The 22,690-nt window shown below is 37.2% G+C and overlaps 3 protein-coding genes across 10 annotated transcripts in view; 1 reads left to right on the forward strand and 2 right to left on the reverse strand.

The window, feature by feature from the left end:
• The window catches only part of LOC111325482 (uncharacterized), a 43,222-nt gene extending 31,166 nt beyond the window's left edge, over positions 1-12,056 (forward strand). For 2 of the 4 annotated variants that reach the window (XM_022929298.2, XM_022929300.2), the window contains exon 3: positions 4,618-5,420. In XM_022929298.2, the coding sequence (XP_022785033.2) occupies positions 4,618-4,953 (336 nt within the window). In that variant the 3' untranslated portion in view covers positions 4,954-5,420. Of the gene's footprint in view, positions 1-292; positions 2,155-4,617; positions 5,421-11,824 lie in introns of those variants that run through there. The other 2 variants (XR_015992109.1, XM_088734650.1) reach the window with 2 other exon arrangements.
• On the reverse strand, positions 5,783-12,171 carry LOC111325480 (uncharacterized). 2 transcript variants are annotated; one of them, XM_022929296.2, is made up of 6 exons: positions 12,056-12,171; positions 11,318-11,332; positions 7,888-8,034; positions 7,367-7,510; positions 6,445-6,756; positions 5,783-6,014 (listed from the first exon to the last, which is right to left on the reverse strand). In XM_022929296.2, the coding sequence occupies exons 1-6, from the start codon at positions 12,093-12,095 to the stop codon at positions 5,971-5,973; spliced, it is 702 nt and encodes a 233-aa protein (XP_022785031.1). In that variant the 5' UTR covers positions 12,096-12,171; the 3' UTR covers positions 5,783-5,970. The 2 variants fall into 2 exon arrangements, with proteins under 2 accessions (XP_022785031.1, XP_088590774.1); XM_088734648.1 differs by having other exon boundaries at positions 6,445-6,752; positions 7,363-7,510.
• Positions 12,172-13,137: 966 nt separating this feature from the next.
• On the reverse strand, positions 13,138-19,646 carry LOC111325477 (uncharacterized). 4 transcript variants are annotated; one of them, XM_088734642.1, is made up of 9 exons: positions 19,509-19,628; positions 19,331-19,361; positions 17,413-17,649; positions 16,913-16,927; positions 16,444-16,458; positions 15,711-15,845; positions 14,994-15,173; positions 14,251-14,385; positions 13,138-13,796 (listed from the first exon to the last, which is right to left on the reverse strand). In XM_088734642.1, exons 3-9 carry the CDS (start codon positions 17,633-17,635, stop codon positions 13,588-13,590), a joined length of 912 nt encoding a protein of 303 aa, XP_088590768.1. In that variant the 5' UTR covers positions 17,636-17,649; positions 19,331-19,361; positions 19,509-19,628; the 3' UTR covers positions 13,138-13,587. The 4 variants fall into 4 exon arrangements, with proteins under 4 accessions (XP_088590768.1, XP_022785027.1, XP_088590770.1 ...); XM_022929292.2 differs by lacking the exon at positions 19,331-19,361 and having other exon boundaries at positions 19,509-19,646; XM_088734644.1 differs by lacking the exons at positions 19,331-19,361; positions 19,509-19,628 and adding an exon at positions 19,227-19,241.
• Positions 19,647-22,690: the final 3,044 nt, after the last annotated feature.

The raw sequence follows: 22,690 nt of genomic DNA on the forward strand, positions 1-22,690 counted from the left end.
TTTTGTGGTTTCTCTTACCTGGTCTTCGTCAAGGTCTTAGTTCAACTTTGCTGAACTTGAAGTACTTTGCATCCAAAACGAGACTCCTATTCCGCGCCAAGGAAATTACTCGATAAGATTTTGCCCCGAACTGGCATTTCTTTTGAAGTAAGATTGTTGCTTCTTTTTTCTGCTAACCCTTAATTCCTTTTCATTTTCCTTTTTGGTCCCATTCTCCAACGTATAAGCTTAGGCATGCCACAAGCCTTAACCTTGGTTCACAAGTTATTTCCACCATTTTTCTTTTTTGCAGGATACAACAAAGAAGTAAAAGAATAAGCAAAAAGTGTTTCTGAAACGTAAATGTACGCCAATGAAGTTTCAAAGTTGAGCTCCAAAGACTCAGCGCCAAATACTCATAGACCAGCTAGGGCTGAGTGCTGTAGGTAAACATTTACGTAGAACAAATAGGCGAGAGAGATCGTATTTCTGTTGCTTTCACCATCGCAATGAGGCTTCCTTCGTGTTCTGACGCTTTAAAGGTGCTCTTTGCACCAGTTGAACCACTGTTATTAACTGTTATCCCATGAGCTGTTTGTCTTTTTATTAGTATTTTCCGTGTTCGGTACGAAAGAGGAAAAAACGAAAGTATGTTGCATGTCGTCAAAGCAGTGAGAGTTTTCCGCATTCAACCATCCGATCAACGTATGAATCGACCAATGTTAGCGCGTGTTTCACCTCAACTGACAAAACGCGCAAATACAAGGAATAGAGGGGAAAAATATAATCATGTTGAAATGTAATTCAAATGAACTGAACTGTACACCAAACAGGTATCTTAATCAGGGACTATAAAGAGAAGTGAAACATCCTGTTAAAGATAAAAGTGAGCTTGCAAACTAGCCTCAGCCGAAATCATTTCTGCCTGGCCTAGAAACAATCTCAAATCATGTCTCTTGCATGACAAATGTTCCTTGTAAAAAAAAAAAAAGCAGGAATCAATAAAATGCTGTTCCTATGTTTATTTTTATTTTCAATTTTAATTTTTGTTTCTTATGGTTAAAATAACTTATAACTTTTCGCAGCGGTAGTTCGTTCACTGTACCGATGGCCACTTGTGGAATGACTTACTTTTGTTTAATGAGTATAATTCAAAATACTAGAATCCCTATCTTTACTGTCACTTCTCTCTTTGGAATTGTTTTGATTAAACCGAAGAAAGTAAAAATTGAACAGTCACTGCAAAATGAAAAGATGAAAGAATCGGATATGCTCAACTTCCCGAGTTGGAATGGTAATTCGGTAAGGTATCTTGGCTAACTGACCATCGGGCCAGCTTTATTTTCCATAGAAATACAACTTGTCTTAGAATCGAAATGTAAAATAACGTTTGATTGAACTGACTCGTGGCGACCGGCTAAAATCGTTCTTTCCCATTGTTCGTATTCTTGTTCACAACAAGGAAAAGGAATTATCTTTGAGGAGTTGTAAGCTAGCCTCAAAGGTTATGTTTATATGAAAAACCGTCAAATTTCATTAAGACTTTTTTCGCCCTGTGTGTTTTTTGAATGAGCGGAATATCTGTTTAAAGCACAGCTCGATGTTTAGATAGATGAGTCCAGGAGTTTTTCATCGCTTTTGAACGTTTACGACTCTCTTAACTGTTACCTTTAAATACAAAGATTTATACATCATCTTGTCGCCATAAATATTGGAAAGAAAAAAAGATTGCTATTAATATAATGACACATGTCTTAAAATACATTGACGGATTGGTATGTGAAGTATAATGACTGCGGAGACAGAATTGTTCCTTCCCTACCAAAACAATTTAATGTAGAAAATAGTAGGAGTGCACCAAGAGTTTCAATTTTAAGATAAAAAATTAAGGCAATGGAGTTTCCGATTTAGAGGGACTTGCCCTTTGTGAAATTGTGCTTATATTTGAGAGAAAGTAATATTGATCACATACATTTATTACCAATCTTTCGTTGTTAAAAATAAACGGAATTGCATGTCTAAATCATGCCTAATTTTTCTTTACAGAATGAACGTTTAACGATGTATGCCTTTGTGTATATGACAAACGTAATTTTTTTTATGTTCCTTATTCAGTTACGTAAGTGAGTTGAAGTAAATCACATTTCTAAATTGTCGCCCTGGCCTTTATTTGAGCGATTGCTTTTACCCTTTGCAATTCGTATTGGAACATTTCGTGTGCTCGGATTTTTGGCGGTTTTTCATGTCCAGGAGATCTTCATTGTTGAGAGTGTTGTGAGAAGGGAACAATGAGAAAAATACCATCACTGAGTGGTGCATGGCGAATGCAATAGCTTTAAGTGAAGTGACAGATTGAGAATGTTAAAATTATCTTTTCAAACAAGACATACTATCATAGAACCCTCTCAAAGGAGTGCTTAAAAATAGTCTGCGAACAACTTATTATCTGAGATCTTATAGAAAGGTTGCTGCTTAGACCGTTGGTTATTACATCTTCCAAAAGCTCTAAAAGGATTGGGAAACATGCAAAGCTAATCAAGATGGTAATGACTCTAAATCCATCGCAATATCCATGAAGCAGTCTCAACCATTTGCTCCAATCTCATTTGCATAGAAAATTACTCTGTTCGTTCTTTTCTTCGTAAAAACCTGCCTGAACAGGAACCCTTTGACGTTGCAAATATGTAAAGCACAGCTACACATGCATGGCCGAATGACTCGTATTCAAATAAGTTACTGTGAAAATTTCCAGCTCGCATGCTGTCGTTTTTTACTCTGGAGCAAAGTCAAATAATATGGATGGTGTCCATTTATTACAACCTAAAAGTAGAAACTCTCTGCCACGCTTTTCAACTTTCGTGCCATTCCCAACATCGTCGGCGCTGTCGGCATTCTCTTTGAAGTGAGTTTTTGGGCTCTCTCTTTGTTTGGCTTTTGTGTGGACTTTAAACCAATTTTAATAATTTGTTCTGGTTGGGTTGTAAAAGGGAAAGTGGTTTTAAACACGTTGATATGCTTGATCACCTCGGCTCAAGAATATTGTTTTCTCTAAAAAGCAGCTCCGCAATACTCTCTTTTTAAGCAAGTTTTGTTTGGCACTCCGCTTAAGGGTGCATCTGTACACGCGCATCGGACATCACAGACTAAAGATATCTCTATAAATGGATAGTTTAAAACAATTTATTATGACGTGCTGTCAGCCCTCTCCAGCTATGAAAACAGACTGTAATTAAACACAGTTTCAATGATTATGTTGGAAATTTAAATGGTGTAGTCTTTTATATCAAATCAAACAGCTAATTACTTGAAATTCAATTAAAGCGTAGATATTGACTTCCAAATGTGTTAACAAGCTCTATCTTGTCGTTCGCTTCATCATTAATGGTCAAATAACATGAAAAAAAAATTAATTGAAGTAGAAAATAGTCCTGGTGATAACAAATCTTTTCTGACCTCCTGTTTATTTTGGTACAGCCCGTGGCGATAAATTGTTTTAAAGCGGAAAAAAGAAAAAGGCTCTTTCCATTTAGAGACACTGGTACAAATTGACTTGTTTTTCTAGAAAGCGGAACTTTTTCGTGCCCCCAAGCAAGCTGTATAAAATAGAACAATGAGAAATGTTATTTTTACATGGTGTGACGAATACTGATTTATTTCACTTTATCGGTCACTTAAAGATTATACCTTGGAACATATTTTGCTTTGGAGATAAGGAAACCTTTAACCTTGGAAGTGTTATAGACTTTTATCCATAAATATGGAATTTTCCTTCAATCTTTAGGATAGTCTAAGCAAGAACACAGTTCGTGATGATCCAAACTTCTGCAATGTGTATAATTTTGTAATCAAAGCTCTTTGTAAAAGAGCAATTTCACGTGTCAAAGACAATTTGAATACTAAGGAATTTCTGTAAATACATTAATACCTGCATTGAAATCTGCTAATGTAGAGCTCTTTAGTGAATTAAAATATAGTCCCTTATAGATGTTAGACTCTTCTAGACTTTTGGTGGAGCTTCAGTTTCACCAGAACTATTTTTCTCAAATACGTAAATCCTGACATGTGTTACAGTTTCTGTTATCACGATTTCCGTCTCTCTTTCCTCTTTTCTATCGTAATGAGCAAGGCTAGCCGAAAACATGAACAAAAAATGTATATGTAGTTCGACGTGTCTCCTCGCGAAAGCAATAACATAAGAAAACCATTTCTATTGACGGCCTTCTCAGTTTAGACTTCACGGTTTATTTATATATATTTGTTGTGAGATGTAACTATGGTAGATAAAACGGAGTTGCGTGTAATTTATGTGAGCGTGGAAGTTATCACTATATTAATATTGAACGTGCGTTAATTATTATAATTATTATAATTTGTTTTTTATTATTATTATAATTATTATAACTATTTATAATTATAAGTTGTCACGCACTCTCTCAATGGTTTCTAGAATCTAATTGAGTGGAATGACAACAAATCATTGAAATACTGTACTAATTATCATAAATTTGAACTGATTAGTAATATCAAACGCTGAAACTCAATATCATGAGATTAAGTAAAGAGCAAAGCTGACGTCATATTTTGGTAAATAGAGTACATAAATCTGTTTTTAACATGCCTCTGGCTGTTTATTTTCAGTTCCTGTCTCCTGATACGAGCCAAGTTAAAGAACTTACCAGTATTTTATACGGTATTATTTGCGGTCAAGCCATGTTAGTGATTCCCTACAAATACATAAAGGCACAGTCTGGTCCCTACGGGTTTCCAAGCGACCAAAACATAACAAAGTCCTTTCAACAATTAGTAGTAAACATTGGGTCAGTTTCGAGTTTGTTTTTCGATTGCTCAAAATATCGAAATATCGTAAATGTTTTTGAAAAAGAAGTTATAGTAAAAAAGAAAGGAGTAAGAAACGAAATGGCGCAATTTGGTCCAAAGAGATTTTCAAGAAAAAGAAGTGTTGTTACTATGTAGAAGTGAGCAAAGTATCGACTTTGTGCCATTGTTTAGTTCTATAATTTTCAGACTTGTTTTTGAATAACGAGTCTTTAACAAAAGAAGTATCGAGCTTGTCATGCATCATTAGACACCCACGTCAACGTGGGAAAGTACGTTTCGCTCCCTAACAACATTTAGATCACTTTTCAGTCAAAACAGGAGTATGTATTTTAATTGCAGATACTAGAAAAATCTTATAACAAAAGTCTTTTTCGACTGAAAAAATCCAGTGGGCTTGCTCAGGCATGGTAGCGTTCACTCCTAGTTACTGTTTCTCGAACCATCTTCCGTCTCAAACTTTCTTTTTTTTTTTTTAAGAAGTTTGGAGATTTTTTGTAAATCAGGGAAAACATCTTTCATATTATGTTTGTATATATTTAGGTTATGGAAATAGTGATCTGCAAAGTGTATTTGATAAGCGTAATAACAGTAATTTTACGAGTTGGACTTGTTTCTTGTGTTTGTTTAGCGCATCTGGAGAGCGTTGTTAATGCTACCAGCACATAGCTGATTTGATACGTTGATCATAATTTCGATACAGATGGGCATATTTAAATACAGCGTAGTGAGTGATTTGGGAAACTTCCTCTGTTAGAACAAAATCTTGAAACCACCACCAAGCTCTGAATCTTCCAGTTCTCAGAGAATGACGCTGAGATGTTATGCTTAGGAGATTCAGTTGAGCTTTGATAAGTCATCTTACCATCTTGTACACAGTTGAGGAACTAAGGAGGGTCTCTACTTCAGACGTAATTCGAACAACAGACTGAGGAACGTTGGTGGGCAAAAGCAACTTAAACAGATGTCAACAAACGAGTATTTATTTCAATTTTTTGTCTTCTCTCGGTTGTGTTTGATGCCACAAGTTTAATCATGGCTTAAACCCGTCTCAAAATTAGCCCATTTATCCTAACAAGACTACTCTCCAGGCAGCTTTCTCTATTTTTAAGAGCGTTATTAAATGATACGGTTCACTTTCATTCCAACGATAACTTATTCGTCGCTGAGTAGGGAGTCGATGAGACCGTCATACGCATCTAAAAGTTGCAAAAAGAAAGTCGATAAAAAATGTACAGGTTACAGTATTGAAACATTCGCGGCGAAACTAAGTGTACCATTATGTGTGTCTTTTGTCCTGGCTTACAAATATTTTTACTACCTTTGCATCCACCATTACCTTCATTGAAATGACGCATCTTTCCGGGGCGCACTTTTACCACTCCTCAAGGTATTCCTTGCTCCAGGATGTCCCCTAAGCTATGGTCAACAGCTCGGAAGTGTTGGCTTATGAACTATCAATATTGTATAATGTGGCTATTTTGAACGACATAGGGCCCTTATCAGATATTTCCCAAGGTTACCAGTAGTTTTAGCTTAATCTCTTCGAACAGACCCAAAGTTTAGCTCTTAGATGAAACAGATACCGGTACACGTATCAATCACATACGAACTGTATCAGCTACCTACCTTTCATTGGCTCCTCGCCTGACCCCTGAGGGGAAGTAGGAGAACGAGATGGCTTTGGTGCAGGTATCGAGGGAGGAATCAAGGAATTGATCAGAGGCGGAACCGGAGAAACTTTAAGTGGAGGACTGGGAGGGGGGTTCGTTGGAGGATTTGGAGGGGGATTCGGACGCTCATGACCATGAAAACACCAGGGAACGCCACGCACTGTGTGGTCAAAGCAACAGCCTCTGTCGTTTTCACACTTTTCACGCTGTATTCCGGGGTATCCACAATCCCTTCTTTTGGGCGGAGGAATGCCATAACATTTGCTGCCTATAAAATATCACCTTTTATTATATGGCTGTGTCTCACAAGGACTGGGAACTACCGAATTCACGAATTTGATTGGCTGAAATCAATATTGAAAGCGGTGTAAATTTTGCCATCTAGAGCGGCATCTAGACCGGTCTAGAAAAAAAGGTAGAAAGAATATAAAAAATTGGCATATAAGACACAGCCATATAATTAATAAACTTCTTATTAACCGAGCTAGGTCGGTCTGTATGAGAGAATCTTGACCTCGGTCGCTGGTACAGACCTCACTGCGTTCGGTCTGTACTGGCGACCTCGCTCAAGATTCTCCCATACAGACCTCCCGCTCGGTTAATAAGAACTAAATTTTTAATTTGTATTCAAATTCTACATAAAACTAGCCTTGCATCATGGACTGATTTATCTAATTTCATTTTCTAATTTCACTTGGTCTTTTTCCTTAAGGTACGACTGTAATAGTATTGTTGCTCTCATCTACCTTACCATTATCCTTAAAATTATTAATATCATTGCTATTAACAATTTGAAAATAACATGCATGGCCTGACTCTGATGAGTTTATTTCTGGGAAAAATAGAAGATGAAATGATGGGGGCTTGAGTATACTTACCCCTAGGATAAAAGCAGTATTTTGATTCCCCGTTATATCCTCGATCGTCATAGCAGCACCCTCTTCTTTGGCAAACTACTTTAGTTATTCCAATCCATCCACAGTCAGCGCGTTTGTGGACAGCAATGGACTGACATTTGTTTTCTACCAAAAAGGAAAAATGCGTATTTTTTGTTTTGTTTGTTATCTACGACGGTAGTTTTGATTCAACAACTTGAAATTGAGAGTGTTTTTTTATATACTTTGTAAAGTTTAGGCTACCTCCAGATCTGTCTCGCTACGTAGTTGATTTTACGAGAAAAGTACACGTACAAAACTTTTCAACTGAACAGTCAAATGCCTCGCATTTCTTTGTGACAGCATTTTTGAACTTTGGCAAGATTACATCGTAATTGAAAAACCTTTAAGATTCTCAGTCCTGTTTCGGTCCGATTTATCTTAGTGGACAAATGTTAAGAATTCTAATGAAATGTGTCAGTCAGCCGTATATCTCGTCATGTAAAAAAGTAGTCTCAACTTACCGAGATCTTTTTTACTTTTGAAACACCAGGGCACGCCTTGAACGCTGTTGTCATAGCAACAGTGTCGGTCAACGCACTGCTGTTTTGTAATGCCATAATAACCGCAGTCTAACCGTTTATGAGGGTCGATGCCATCGCAGTGGCCATCTTTAAAGGAACGATACAGGCAAAGTAAACCAAGGTCAAGATCAAAATCAGCTTTATTTAAATACGGTAGCCTATCCTCAACATCATAGAAAGCTGGTTACCAGAAGGGGCGTGAACTAAGTATAAAAGTTAAAAACTACTTAAAATTTACATAAGAAAAATAAAAGATAAACAATGTATGCATAAAGTGATTACCTAAACTTAATTGCATTAAATATAACCCTAAGAAATAATTTAATATATCACATTTGGTCTATAGACTGAAATTAGCTAATCAAACGTAGCCAGAGTTTCACAACTACGTACAGGTATATTTCATTCGGTAAGGAATTCCAGATCATAGCACCATTATAGCTGAAACTCTTCTTTTAAACTTCCGTCTTGGACAATGGAATGGTCATAATTTGGATATATAGACAAAGTTCAAATGGTAAATTGGCCACCGTACCGATTACAAAAGCTGACGTTTCGCTCCGACGAAGGGCTAACGCTCGAAACGTCAGCTTTTGTAATCGTTACGGTGGCTAATTTACCATTTCAACTTTGTCCATATATCCAAATTATTTCGTTACTCCTACCGACGCAGCCCCAAACAGTTTCTTTCGAAACTATCAGCCTTTATTCAATGGAATGGTCAGCTTACTATCAGCGACCCTTAAATGATAATTGTTGGCCGAGCACGAGTCCCTGAAGGTATTCGAAAGCTTGGCAGGTGCTAAGTCGTGTAGAACCTTTAACATTTGTCTATTGTTGTGTGACACAATATTCATGAAGGCTAGGAGGGTTCTTTTTAGTTCTTCAAGTCTAGAAAAATCGATGAAAATAACAATCCACCTCGTTTATTCTAGTGTGTTTTCGTAAATGTGTTATTTTTTAGCGATTTCATGGGAGCGTTTGGGTTCTAAAAACAGCAGATGGGTCCTTTAAGTAAATTAATTCACGTAGCACACTGTTATAAAATTGCAGTTTACATTTTCTAATTTTAGAATGTCTGCTGCTTAAGTTATATTAATAAGCACACTTTCTAAATGGATAATAAGTTTAGATTAAAATGTTTTTCCTTACATCTGTCCTAACTTTTATTTATTTCTTTTTTTTTTTCCTTTCTCTTCTTTCTCATTACTGAGTGATAGACAAAACAATAGGTCGCTCAGAGCGAAGAGTCAGCTTTTGGTGGCAGTATTTCTCTAGGTGGGCGTGGAGTTTTTTCTCTCCTAAATGTTGTTTTATAGTATCATTAAGTATGTAAAAGCTTCAATTGCTCATTTCAGGCGTCAACCAAAGGTTGTAGACGTAAATTTCGTAAATAAATGAGTCCGCCTTTTGTGCACTGTTGGGTGGAATTTTCGAAAATGTGCATATTATGTTGGCCAGCTGTGCTAGAAGCTCAGCTTTTATATTTCCATACTCCTCTAGCCTATTTTATTTAGTCTGAATAAAAATATCATGGGGAAGAAGTTTGCGCTTAGCCAATATTAAAAGTTGCATATTTACGGTCATGGCGGCAAAAGAAAAGTAGATTTCAAACTAAAAAAATAATTTCCAGAGTAAAAAAAAAGAAAAAGAAAGACTGAAGAGATTATACGATTTGTTCTCACAAAGTATTAATCTAAATATGCGAATAAAAAACAAGGGTTTTGAAAAAAGACCAGTAATTCAATTTGTGCCATTTTTGACGATCGGCGCTGTTTAAGAACGAGCATTTGAGCGCTGAAGCGATTTTCGCTCGGAAGAAAATTGTTTACAATATTTCAAAAACCAAGGTGGTTTCGATGACTGTTAGACTAAGACAGATTAATGAGCAAAGCTTGAAAGAAATCGATTTTTTGAACCGAAAGGTACCGGACCACTTTTAGTAGTATGTTTTAGGCAATCTGGCAAATCCTAAATATATACCCAAAAGAAAAATGGGCCCAGAATCGAACCCTGAAGGATTCCACAGGATATTGTTCCGTAAGATCAGATTGTTTACCATTCACCTGACATGTTTGCTTCCGATCCGCCACGTAGGAAGCAAGAAGATTAAATACATCCTCTCTAATAGCACAAGCCTTAAGTTTGCCAAGCAAGAGCATGTAATTACTGTATCAAAGGCCTTTTGTATGTCAAGAAAAATTACTAGGTTACAAAGGGCGCAATCCATGTTGCAGAACCATTCATTTGAACGGTTAAGCAAAGTTGAAACGGTGGAATGAGAGCGTTGAAAACCAAATTGATGCTCTGATAACAAATTCTGGGCATCTGCATATTCAACCAGCTGTTTGTACAATGTCCTTTCAAAGACTTTACTTACTACTGGAAGAATCGAAATTGGTCGATAATTCTCCAACACGTTACGCGGACCTTTCTAATGAAGGGCGTTCACTCGAGCCACCTTCCACTCAGTTGGAAAAACATGCAAGACACTGATTGCCCTGCTGAAAATCTACATTAGGGATTCTGAAACAACTGGTGCAGCCAACCTCTAAACTTTTGCTGATATTTTATCGATCCCAGTAGCCTTGCAGACAGATAAAGAATTGATTAATTAATAGACCTGAGATGAACTTACAGGCTGAAAGTAAAAACTACTGTCGACCTTATATGATAAGTGAAGATAACACATTTTTTCTTTAAGCTCTTTTTTTTATCTCTAGATCTGTATCAACACGCGCTGTGATTCATTATTTTTTGAGTCGTTCTCTACTGTACGTCTCCTTGGCTTTTAAGCTGGCTGTGTTTCTAATTTATTATGTATTTTCTTGCCAAATTTCTCTCAACTTTCTCGGGAAAATAGAAGTGAAACGAAAATCTGGGTCTATTTGGAATTGACTCCTTTTGCTTCCTCTCTACTGTACGTCTCCTTGGCTTTTAAGCTGGCTGTGTTTCTAATTTATTTTGTATTTTCTTGCCAAATTTCTCTCAACTTTCTCGGGAAAATAGAAGTGAAACGAAAATCTGGGTCTATTTGGAATTGACTCCTTTTGCTTCCATCGCTTGTGAGCCATTTGGCGCGATTAGAAATCGCTACCCCGTCAGAAATGGGGGCGGACCACAAATCGAAAGGGAACAAAACTCCGTCCAAACCATGCAGTTCGGACCTGGAACTCGGTTTGCAAGTGTAGTATGTTAACAAACTGCGCATGAAAGTCAACTGTCTGTAGTGAATGATAATTTTAAAATGTTTGAGTCTATCATAGTGAAGAGTATGGCGTCCCGAAAGTAATGGAGACGGTAAAATTTCTCAGAACTGTTACGAATTTGACAAATGATGATTTACCTACTATCTAAAAAAAATGCTTACCTGCCAAACTGTACCCTGATTTGAAAAAAAAAAAAAAAAACAGTTAATATAACAAAAGCCAGTTGCACTGGTGAAAATGAGATTAAGTTCTACTGAAACTGGAACAAGTCAAAGAAAATAGGTTTATAATTCCTAGTTCGCTCAGTAATTTGGATCCTGGGATCCAACGTAGGTCCTTTTTACAAAGTACGATGAATGGGAAATAAATTGATATTGCATGCAACGAGAAAAACGCCTTAGCATCAGCCTCAATCTGTAATGAGCTGACAACAGTATTTACAGCCTTTTAACAACAAAGCGCTCCCGCCCCCTTTTTGCCTTAATCTCACGCTCTTTCATGAGGAAGACGTCTTCTTTAATTTATTTTTTGTGCAATTTCAGTTCTTTATATTTGAATCAGAAGAGATGGAAATGTGATTAAAATTAAGCGACAAAAGTCATCACAAGCTGAAACACTCGGAATGTATTCGTAACTTCTAAACAAAGATTTTAAATGATTTGTCGTAGAGGTTGGACAGTTGGGATCTCACAGTTGGACGCATGTATGACACTGAGAACCCTTAGAAAAACTAATCCATGTTCATGTGGGACAAGAGGCGTCAAAAGCATTCTATGTGGAGATTGTAGAATGAAACTGTAACTATCGAATCTACTCATTAGTTTTTTATGTCAGAGAAAAGACGAGGAAGAAAAGAAAGAAGAAAGTAGAGGAAGGGATGTTAATTTTTGCAGGCTTACCTATTTCAAAAAGGACCAAAAGAAGGACCGTGAATGACATTTTGATTTCCACGTTCCCGCTAGTGAGCTGACCTCCTATGGTTCCTGAATATTACGTGTTAGACTTTAGGTAAAATATTTATACCAGGTGTAATTACAATTTGGTATTCATTTTCAAATCGAATTCAATCTCACCTTGTTTACTGAGGCTTGTTTACGGAAGGTTTTATAAATAAATTTAAACCTATCTAGACAAGAATTTTCAGAGAAATCACCCTAATGTGATGATCTACATATACCTGCAAGTTTCCATACTCTCAAAAAAAGAACGGTAAGTTTTCGCCTCCTTTTCGTTTAAATCTCAAGCTCTCTCATGGGGAAGACGTTTACTTTCTTTCAATCACTTCAAATGTTACGTTTAATTTTTCAGGCATTTCAGTCACGGAAGGTTGTTGTGCTAATTAGGATAATTCAATAACATGTGATTCCCCGGGTTTCTTAGTGTTGTTTAAAGTAAAAGGTGAGCACAAATGTATATTAGGACTTCGAAATAAACATTGTAGTAGCTAATAGCTCTAAAGAACGCTAATGTTCTTCAACGGAACCCACTCCTACTTTGCTACATTAGATTGTGTTTTGTTATTTTAGCTGAGAAGCAGCTGGGTAAACGACCGTGACGACTCAAATTGGGTGTGGACTGTCTTATTAGTGAAACTGGAAATTTGAGGAAGACCGTAACTTTGGTCTTAGATATAGAAAGTAAAGTTGTGAGAAGAAATGAATAAATTCTATATGTCTCCAGGAAGTTTGCTATTTGATGCTCTGAAACTTTTCTAAATGGCGATTGCACAGGTAACTGCTACTACTTACGGGGATTTTTGTGGACAGAAAAACATTTAGCATACGCTGTGGTGAGAGAAAACAGTTCATGGTGTTTGCCTTAAATAATGTCTAAACTGCATGTAGAACACTTTGCTTTACTATTTGTTGGTTCTGTTTTTGGAAGTAATTTTAGGTTCAAAATTTTCCATAGTCTATCTTGCGACGTAATGAGTGTGCGACAGGTAATGCGGCTGAATTGAGAAACCAACGCGCTGTTTGACTCACGGCAATCTTTAGTAGAATTTATTTAGCTAAAGAAAAAGTTCCGCAGTTGATAGGGAACCAAAGTTTTTAAATATTACAGGTATGCATTTTATGTATACAGACTTAATATGTCAAACATGCGTTAACAGCTATTACGGTAGAAACGAAATTCTAGGAAAATGTCGTACACTCTTTTGCTGATGAACCTGCTTCACAGTTGTATGACAGCAAAGCAACTATTTGAAAGCCATATTTGAACTCGCCACTACACTGCTGCTCACAGAGAAGTAAATCAACGCATATGCTGCATCATATGGATGTCGATCAGATGCGAAGCTCTCGGAGCGTAGACTGGATGCAAAAAGTTAGTTAAGATTGACTCTAAGGCTATAGTTTACATTAAAGGAAAAACTGAAAATTAACTGTATGCCCAAGTAGCCGACTGACTGAGGATTGATCAGTCCTAGCTAAGCCCCAGAGGCTTCTGCAGATCCTTCCTGAGTTTCTACTTTAGGTGGCGCCACAGTCACTGGTCCAGTGCCCTTGAAGCACCAGGGTACATCCTGTACAGTGTGATCAAAGCAGCAACCCCTTTCGTCCTCACATTCCTCACGCTGAATACCAAGGTATCCACAGTCTTCCCGTTTCTTTGGCTCAATTCCATAGCATTTGTTGTCTTAAAAAGAAGTAAAGCGAAATCAACGAAGATGAGTGGTGGGGCGGTAAAATTTACGATGCAATATCGAAGAGAAAAGAAATTTTACTCTGCAAGGGTCGATTGCAAGATGATAAAGTTGTCGTGGTTTAGCATAGATAACCCACTACGATGAGAAAAGCCCGAGTGATTTACAAAACTGCTGCTTCGTAATTGTTTCATCAATGTTACTTGCAAGGTCGAACTCGAAACCGTTTCCACACAGATCTCTCTAGGCACTGCATATTCCACCACTGTATAAATGACGTATTGCATGTGAACCGAGAATTATAATATGGCTTAACTCGCCAATGCATACCCTTTATCTCAGATAGTAGAACATGTGGCCGCCCGTTGGGGTTAAAATATTCACGACTGAGGTGCCAGATTTTTCCCTTGTCCCAGATTAACTACAGTATTCAACTGTTTTATTTACCTGTTGGGTAGAAACACCACTTTGTTTTTGGCGTAGTGTCGTCGTAGCAGCAGCCCCTGGCCTCGCAAGTAGCCTCGTCGATGCCGTACCATCCACAATCATTGCGATCCTCAGCTTCGACATCGCATGTGTCGCCTATTTTATGAATGAACTTTACTGAAATTTGTCTCAGGGTTTGGATGAGTCATATATCAAGTTCATACTAAATATAGATTCTTTAAAAGATTACACGCTATGGAAATACGAGTAAATTGTTTACGTAACACTATCTACACTAAAATAGGAACGTAACGAGGATCAATCAATGAGAATTTTAGTGAAGGAAAGTTGCTCATTACATTACGATATCAAGGCTTATGCTTAGTATCTGCGAATTAAGTCCGTAGACCAGGTGCAAATAGTTATTTTCATCTCATCATCATCATATTTTACAACTCACTTCATGAGTAGTATTTATACTAATTCAACAGAATGGTTGAGTAAGGAGACCTCCAACAAACCACCAGGCTTATAGGGGAGGCCACCTCTGCTGCAAATATGTTTATAATTAAGTTGTGGATGCAGATTGGCCAATTCAGAGTCATTTCACGTAAAATTCAATCATCTTTTTTTGAATGTAGAGAAGCAGGTCGAACTAGTAATCGTTATTGGAAGAGAAATTTCAAATTTCAAGACCTTTCCCTGTTTGTTTTGTCATTATTGTTATTAATTCTTGCTCTTTTCATTTCCAACAAAAACCTTACCAGGAGTGTCAGATTCCATCTCTCGTTCGGTTTGTGACTCACTTCCCTTGAAGCACCATGCAACATTTGGCACAGTGTGATCAAAGCAACAACCTTTTTCGTTTTCACATTCGTCTCGTTGTATCCCAATGTAACCACAGTCTTCTCTTTCCTCTGGGTCAATACCATAGCATTTGTTATCTGAAACATTGCGATAAAAAATTTAACCTATGAGTGTAATATTTAAAAAAAACGAAGTTTTAAAAACACATCTTTGTCATTTTGCATGACACATTTTCTGTTTGATTTAGAATGTGTACCATGCTTTCGCTGTAGGTGACGACTGTTTGGAAGAAAACAAAGAACGTTTGATTACGTTTTAACTGTTCGCGTTGGACTCTAGGAGTATGCACACTATTTGTGTCGCTTTTTTCTGGAAGCTGTACGATTTCAGGGTTTGGACGGCATATCAGACTGGCTGACCACACGCCTCGATTTTGTGGGAGGTTGACCTGCTTAGGTCTGGATTTCATGGGAACATATGCAGATAAATTGTAACCATTTGATCGAACCGAATAAGTTACTACAAATCAGAACTGTGAGCCACACCACCATTTGGTGTTCGGAAACTCAATAATACAATAGATTTAGTCTGGGTAAACTAGATCGAACCTACTTTACTTTTCATGATTATTACTGGTTAATAAGTTACTAATCGATGTTTTAATGATTACTAACCGGTTGGATAGAAACACCACGCTACATCCGAAACTGTTTCATCATAGCAACAACCTCTGCCTTCGCAGGTGGCTTCATCGATGCCGACCCATCCGCAATCGTTGCGATCCTCTGCCTCAACACTGCACACTCCTCCTGCATAAAGAAAGGAAAATTCCTTAAATCCCCTACAAAACTCTTTCCTTCCTGGGGTTGACCAAGACAAAATTTATCCTTTTTCAATATCAAGCACACTCAGTGATGAGAACACCAGAAACATATCAACTAGAGGATTATATTTTGATCCAACGCCAAATTCTTAAAACCGAAACTATTTGCAATGTATGAGGAGAATTGCTAATTGAAGTTATCTAAGGCACTTCAGCAATGGATCTTAAGACGGTTTTAAGAACTCTCTTTCCAAATGTCACGCTGGTAAGACGGTGAAACTTTTTATCAGAAAGGGCATTTTCAATGGACCTTTATTCTGTTCCATAAAATTTGAATTTAACGTGGATGATATCCTAGTTATATGATCACTCATGTTTCTTGGGTTTTGGTTTTGACCTTCCTTTCCCCTAAACATAAAAGACACACCTGTACCAGTTCTTTTCACGTGCACAGGTCGTGCTCTATATACTCTAATTTCCCCTATATTAATAGCATACTACTATTCGCTTAATCTCGAAACTTACTCAGTGAGATGTATTTAAAATGCAACTCGACAACGTTAAATAGATAAAGGTAAAATTACCTTCTGAAGGCTCCTCTGCAGATAAAGAAAGACAGAAATCAGCAAAAAACGATTGTACCCCAAAATTATAGATAATTACATAACACCCATTTCCTTTCCCTTTAGCGATAAATCATCAGCCCGTTTGAGACATTTGCCAGTTTGTTAAGACAATATATTCGTTGGTAAAAAAAATAAAACGGTTAAAATTAGCAAATTTTATTTAAAACTAGGTTACTTTTTAAAATTCAACCCTAACTGTGTTCCAGTTGTAAGATTATTCGCGCCTCTCAACTTTCCAGTTTGGATTTTCTTCCTATGCAGCAATTCGTTCAAATATGTAAGTCACACCTGAGCTACTCTTCTATCAACTCTTAAGTATGGTGGTGTACGCATAATCTAGAAATGTTTATTCAGTTTGATAATTATACAGAAAAGACAACTCAACAATTTAAAATGATCCAGCGTAGGTTGATCAACTTATAATTACCTGCAGAAGACTCCTCTGTAAAAAGATGAAGAAAGGAAATTAGTAACAGAAGATTATAAAATGACAACATAATATAACAAATATGCTTTCAAAAAAAAATTGTGGTCAATATTTCACAAGAAAACGAACTTACCAAGGGTATGAAACTTAGAAGCATAAGTTCGAATTGTTTTGTAGACGTCTTCACAATCGAATTGTTAAATAAATTTCTTTCTAATAGGGATCTTACCCTATTTTGTTTTTCGAACAGTTACATCACAGCAATCCTAGAGAAATTTATTAGGTGAATAGCCATTTTGTCTACTTGTTGAACAAGCAAGATTGATTTTTTTTCTACCCCATCATGTTATTGACCAATCAGGTTGTATCTTACCAAGAATTACACATGTGAGGAATATATTCAGATCTCGCCGTAGAAAATGTTTCATTTGAGAAAGTGTTAAGGCAAACATGTTTAGCAATCATTCCCCGAATACTAAGCCACCTTACATGATACCTACCAGACTCCTCAGGTGGAGGGCCTTCGGGATCTTCGAATTCTTCGGGATCTTCGAATTCCTCGGGATCTTTGAATTCTCCCGGATCTTCCAGTTCCTCGAGCTCTTCGGATTCCATGAGCTTAGGCTCGTCGAGTTTGTTGTACCGGTTCAAGGACGTGTGACGGCCATGGATAATCGGAGCCAAGGCAAGTAAGGTGAAAAGAAAGACAATCCTGGTTTTCATTGTCACGGTTTTACCTGAGGAACAAGTATCGTAAGGCGGCCAACATAACAGGCAGATCCTAATTGTTAAACTCGAATTTCGTTGTGTGTCTATTTTTAACCTCGTTCTTTGGTGTTTTGGAAGGGATTCGTAAAGATCACCTCTTGATAACGTGCATTTTGGAGATATTCCCTTAAGGCAATTAAATCAGCAGTTACAAAATTGAAATCTAAGAATTTAATTTACTTTTCTATTCCATCACTGTATAGGTAAATGTGTTTCTGGAAGTGAGATCAGTCAGTTGAATTTATGAAATCAAGGCTTTTGATCACTAAGTTTTAGCCTCTATGCAATTGGTAAAGCAAGAGAAGCATGCAATATTAGAATAGAAAACAGAAAAGAAGTTCAAGTTAAGTAATGTTTCCAACGAGGTCAGTCACAGTTCGTACAATGTCTCAAAAACAGTAGCCGTGAAAGTGTGACTTTCCTCATAGATGGGGGAGGGAAGGGAAAGAGTTGGGGCTGAGTGGGTGGGGATAAATGGTGTAGATGCAGTTACAAATGATGAACCGTAATATGACAATGTGTAAGGAAAACGACACTTTTTTATTTCCAAAGAGGTATTTTTAACAACTTACTCTTATCCTAATGTTCCGTAAGTTGGCATTATTTAAGATGGCTCTACTAGGTCGCTATGGTCGTTTGGTAGTTAAACCTTTCTTGATTGTTATTGAGTCAAAAACTATTTATGACCTCTAGTATAATGATCCGATTCACTGATTTGTAACGTTTTCATTCAAATACCTCTGTAAAGATATAAAGAGAAATCTTGGCACCAAACCTTGATACGATGTCGAATAGAGAAGGATCCGTCTTCACTTTGTACGATTGGTTATCAGAGCACATTTCAAACATTTATTGCACAATTCATGTCAAGTCGCAGTGCTGAATTATTTATCTATGCTAATATTTTTCTAGTATCCGAAGGAGGGTGGAGAGGGGAGTGCATGCCGGTTTAAAAATAAGGGCCCCCTTATTTGTCCGTGGAATGTTAATACCAAGCGGATGGTAGAAAGACACGCAATTCTCAGTTCAAATTCATTTGCCTCGATCTGAAATGCCTTTGGAGAGTCAAGTAAATATGTTCATAGACATTACGTTCACGTGAAAACTTAAGGGTCGATTGGTTAAAGTAATGTGACTCTTTGATAAGAGGCAAGTTAGGCGCGCAAACAAATTATGCTGATTGAAAGTAATTGATCCATGAACTCAGCGTCCTTTTGAAATCTCGAAGCGTATTTTTCTTGTGCCGTATCTTAAAATGATAGCAAATCTGTATTCTATGTATTAATTTACAATGTTCTTGTAAAAAGTTTTCCGCTTAGATGAGGAGTATTACGATAGCAGGTGTAGTTTATTGGGAGAGTTACTCTTTTCAATTGTGTTTGTTCTCGACACCTCAATGTTTGAGCGGACGCCGCCTTTTCAGCACAAAGTGCGAAGAGTAGAAAATGCATTTTGAGTCCTTTCATTCCGCTCGTCGGGAAAAAATCTTACATGGGTAATTCATACTGTTCACATTAACATTAGAAGTAAGAAAAAGGTACCTCACTTTTGGTCTATTCATGAATTTGCATCAGCGACTTTCTAATCGCACCGTTTAGAAAGTTATAGAAATTCTGTATCGAGAGAAGTACATTTTGCACGACTCTGTACCTGGATCTCTTCTCCTGTGCACAGTTGTTATCTGTGGTGTATAAATTTGAGCGGTTTGAATATTTTCGGTGTCCTTCAGAGAACGCTGAATGTGATAACTTGTAATAATTGTGATGCATATAGGCCAGATACTCCGCAGGACACTAACGTCTGTTGTTTGTTAGAATCTTCAGCTTACCTGTAGGTGATGCTTGAGGAAAGATCGACAGGAAAGCTTCGAACTGCAGATTTCTTGATGCTTCGTGCAACGACGCAGTGAACGAGTGAAGCGAATTAATTTGCGCGCACTCCTAAATGAACATGTCATGCATTGAATAATACTTTGTTTCGCTCTGTTGGCAAGAGTACCATATAACCCATACATAATTATGCATTCAGTCTTTGTTCAATTAAAACAATAGCGACAACAATAGAACTCCGCAGAGACTAGTAGTCTTTGTTTTGAAAATTTGGATTTTTTTCTAAGTCTTTTTTGAAACAGGGTAAATTTGGCGCGTTTTGGCTTTGCAAAACAGAAAACTCAAGTAATTTTCCAGAGGTTTTTAATTTTGAAATATAACTGAATGTTCAGTTTCGCTTTGAAAGCGTAAAATTGGCCGGAAAATAACGTTAAGTCTACGGTCAGGCTTTGAAGTTTGTCAATGCAAAGTTTAAATAAATGTTGTGTCTTACCTGTTCTTGTGGTTTTGGTTGATTCTTTCATTATCCTTTCGTGTCCTAGTGATGAAAATTGTTCGTGAAGGCCGGTGCATACAGCGATGCAAAGAAACCTTTGTATCTAGTCTTTCTGGACTTCACAAAGTTGGGCGATATGTTCGATAATGTTTCCAAAGGGATCGTTTCCGTAGTGCTGACGCCACATATATTCCTGTAGGTAGCCATCGAAAAGTCCTTTGGATGTTCCTGTTTGGGGCAAACCTCGCTTGATTCCCCACCATGTATTTTCGATACCCTTTGTGTGCGCACCGGTGAATTCCGGCGCATTGAAGCCATTCCCTCGCAACCCTTTTTTGAACATCGCCACTCGTACCCGTCTCGCGATGAAGCACGTCGCGTTCAGCTAAGTTCATTGCTGGGCCCAGCTCGAGGACATTTTACCGACGTCACAAGCAGGTTGTGATCCTTACACCACTGTATGCACCGGTCGTGATCCGATAATATTCGAGAAAGTCGAATAAAATTCAGTCTCCCCATCTCCGAGGTGTTGTTGTTCTTCTTCCTTCTATCTTCTTCTTTCGTTGATGTTATTAGAAAGAGGTATGAATAAATTTTGTTTTCTATGTGGTATTTGGCCAATCGTAGAGAAGAAGAAATGCATTCTTTAGTGCAAAGGGGACCTTTGGTGCATTATATCAATGCACATATTGTTATGAAAATTTTTTTACTGAAAGGTAAAAGAAAATGTAGCTTTTGGAAAGGAACTCCTAATTGGTTTGCGTAGCATAGTGGTAAGGCTATGGTTTCAGAATTGTCTGATTATAACGCGTTGTCTGAGGAGCGATGGTTCAAGGCTCAGCAGAACTGCCAAGAAGGTAAAAAGGAAAGGAAAGAAAAAAAAACCAAGGAGAAGTTAGGAATGAAGGGGAGAAAGGAGAAGAACGTGAGAAAGGAATGGAGACGAAAAAGCCGCTTTCAATCAATTTCTCTTTTATTGAAGCAGTAAGTACTTATTAGTAATGTATATATGCTAAACCCGTGGGAATAAGTCATTGTCTTAAAAACAATGGGGTGCATACTTAATTAATGAAATTGAATGCATAATTAATGTATGGAGTTATATGGTACTCTTTCCGCTCTGTTTCTTGATCAATATAGATCGTAAACAAAGGCGACAAGATAACACTGTCCTTATTGTTCTCCCGGTGGACTAATCCCGAAATGTTCATCTCAAGTCCAAACCATACCTGTTCTTAGCTGTCTTATAATTGAACTTCGTACATGTTATCCATTGAGAAGACCCTGTCGATATCTATAGAAATGTAGCCCAGTCATGCGCTTTTTTCCATTTGTTCTCTTCATTTTGATTTCATTAATTTCCATATCTTCTGTGACAAACATGTTGAAGTCATTAGACTTAGATCTTTTGAAGGACAGACGCAAAGCCCATCGTTTGAATATTTTTACGTCATGGCCGCCATGTGGTGGACGTAAACAATAGATATCTCATTAGCTCCTTTTGTTCGTCCACCAGCATTTGTTCCTTTCACCACTGTTACCTGTGTCTCTAGAGATTGGCTGCAAACCACCTATACCGAATTATTTTCTGCCCAAACAACGTGTAACTAGATTCTTCGCTAAAGATAAGTTTATTCCATCTAGTTGCAATCATGATTATTATCACTATAGTTTTTATCCAAGAACAATTGGGGATTGGAACGCTCTACCACAGGATATCCGAACTTGCATGACCGCCTCACTTTTTAAATCTCATTGTTTGGAAGCCTGTAGGTGTGACTGATACCAGCCATATTTATCTATTATAATATTTAATCATTAATTATCTATTTATCCCTTAAATTGTACACTTTTCATATTTATATATTTTTATTATTATGGATTTTATCATAGTAATTTTTAATTTGTATTTCATTTTATTTATATCGACTTGATGCGAAAGCGTTGTTGATCAATAAAAGTAGATGTAGATGTAGATGTAGGGGTGTTGCGTCAACCTTTACACCCTAACATCAGTATGCATATTTTCCATACTGTTCTCTATTCATTTCATGTTTAACAGAGGGTTAAGTTGATATGTTCCCCTTGTATCATGATTTCAATTCGACAGATGAACGCATGGATATATCAAATCCCGATCTACCGTTGTGAGTTGATAGGAAAACGTTTAGAGGTCAAGAAGAGGACTATGTGAGGAAAATAAGAGATGTTGGAATGTCGAAAGTATGGCTATATTAAGACAGTCATAAATTGCTCTACCTGCCCGTTACTTTACGAGGAAAAAAATTCCATACATTGAGTGACTGCCAAATAAATTGCCTTAGTTACTTCAAATCCACAATTTTGATGTTGTTGTTAGGATCCAATTTGCTTTGACCCTTACGCCTCACTTATGCGCAGATGGCAAGCAGGTTTTCCAAATACCCTCAGAAGATAACTTCTGAGGGTATTTAGGCTGAATTTTCTTGTTGCTTTCAAGAAATTCAACGACTGAATTAAGGTATTGAATCCTTCTCTTTTTAAGAACTCTGTCTCTAAGGGATGGAATTTATAAATGTTTAAAACTTTGTACATGGATCTTCAGTACGAAGCTGAAAATAATCGAGATTTTTTGGCTTATTACTTCAGTTACTGCTGGTTTCTTTGTCAACGAAAAATATCGACACCAGCCCAGCGTCTCAGTTT

This window comes from Stylophora pistillata, chromosome 10 (genome assembly GCF_964205215.1).
Source record: "Stylophora pistillata chromosome 10, jaStyPist1.2, whole genome shotgun sequence".
NCBI lineage: Eukaryota > Metazoa > Cnidaria > Anthozoa > Scleractinia > Pocilloporidae > Stylophora > Stylophora pistillata.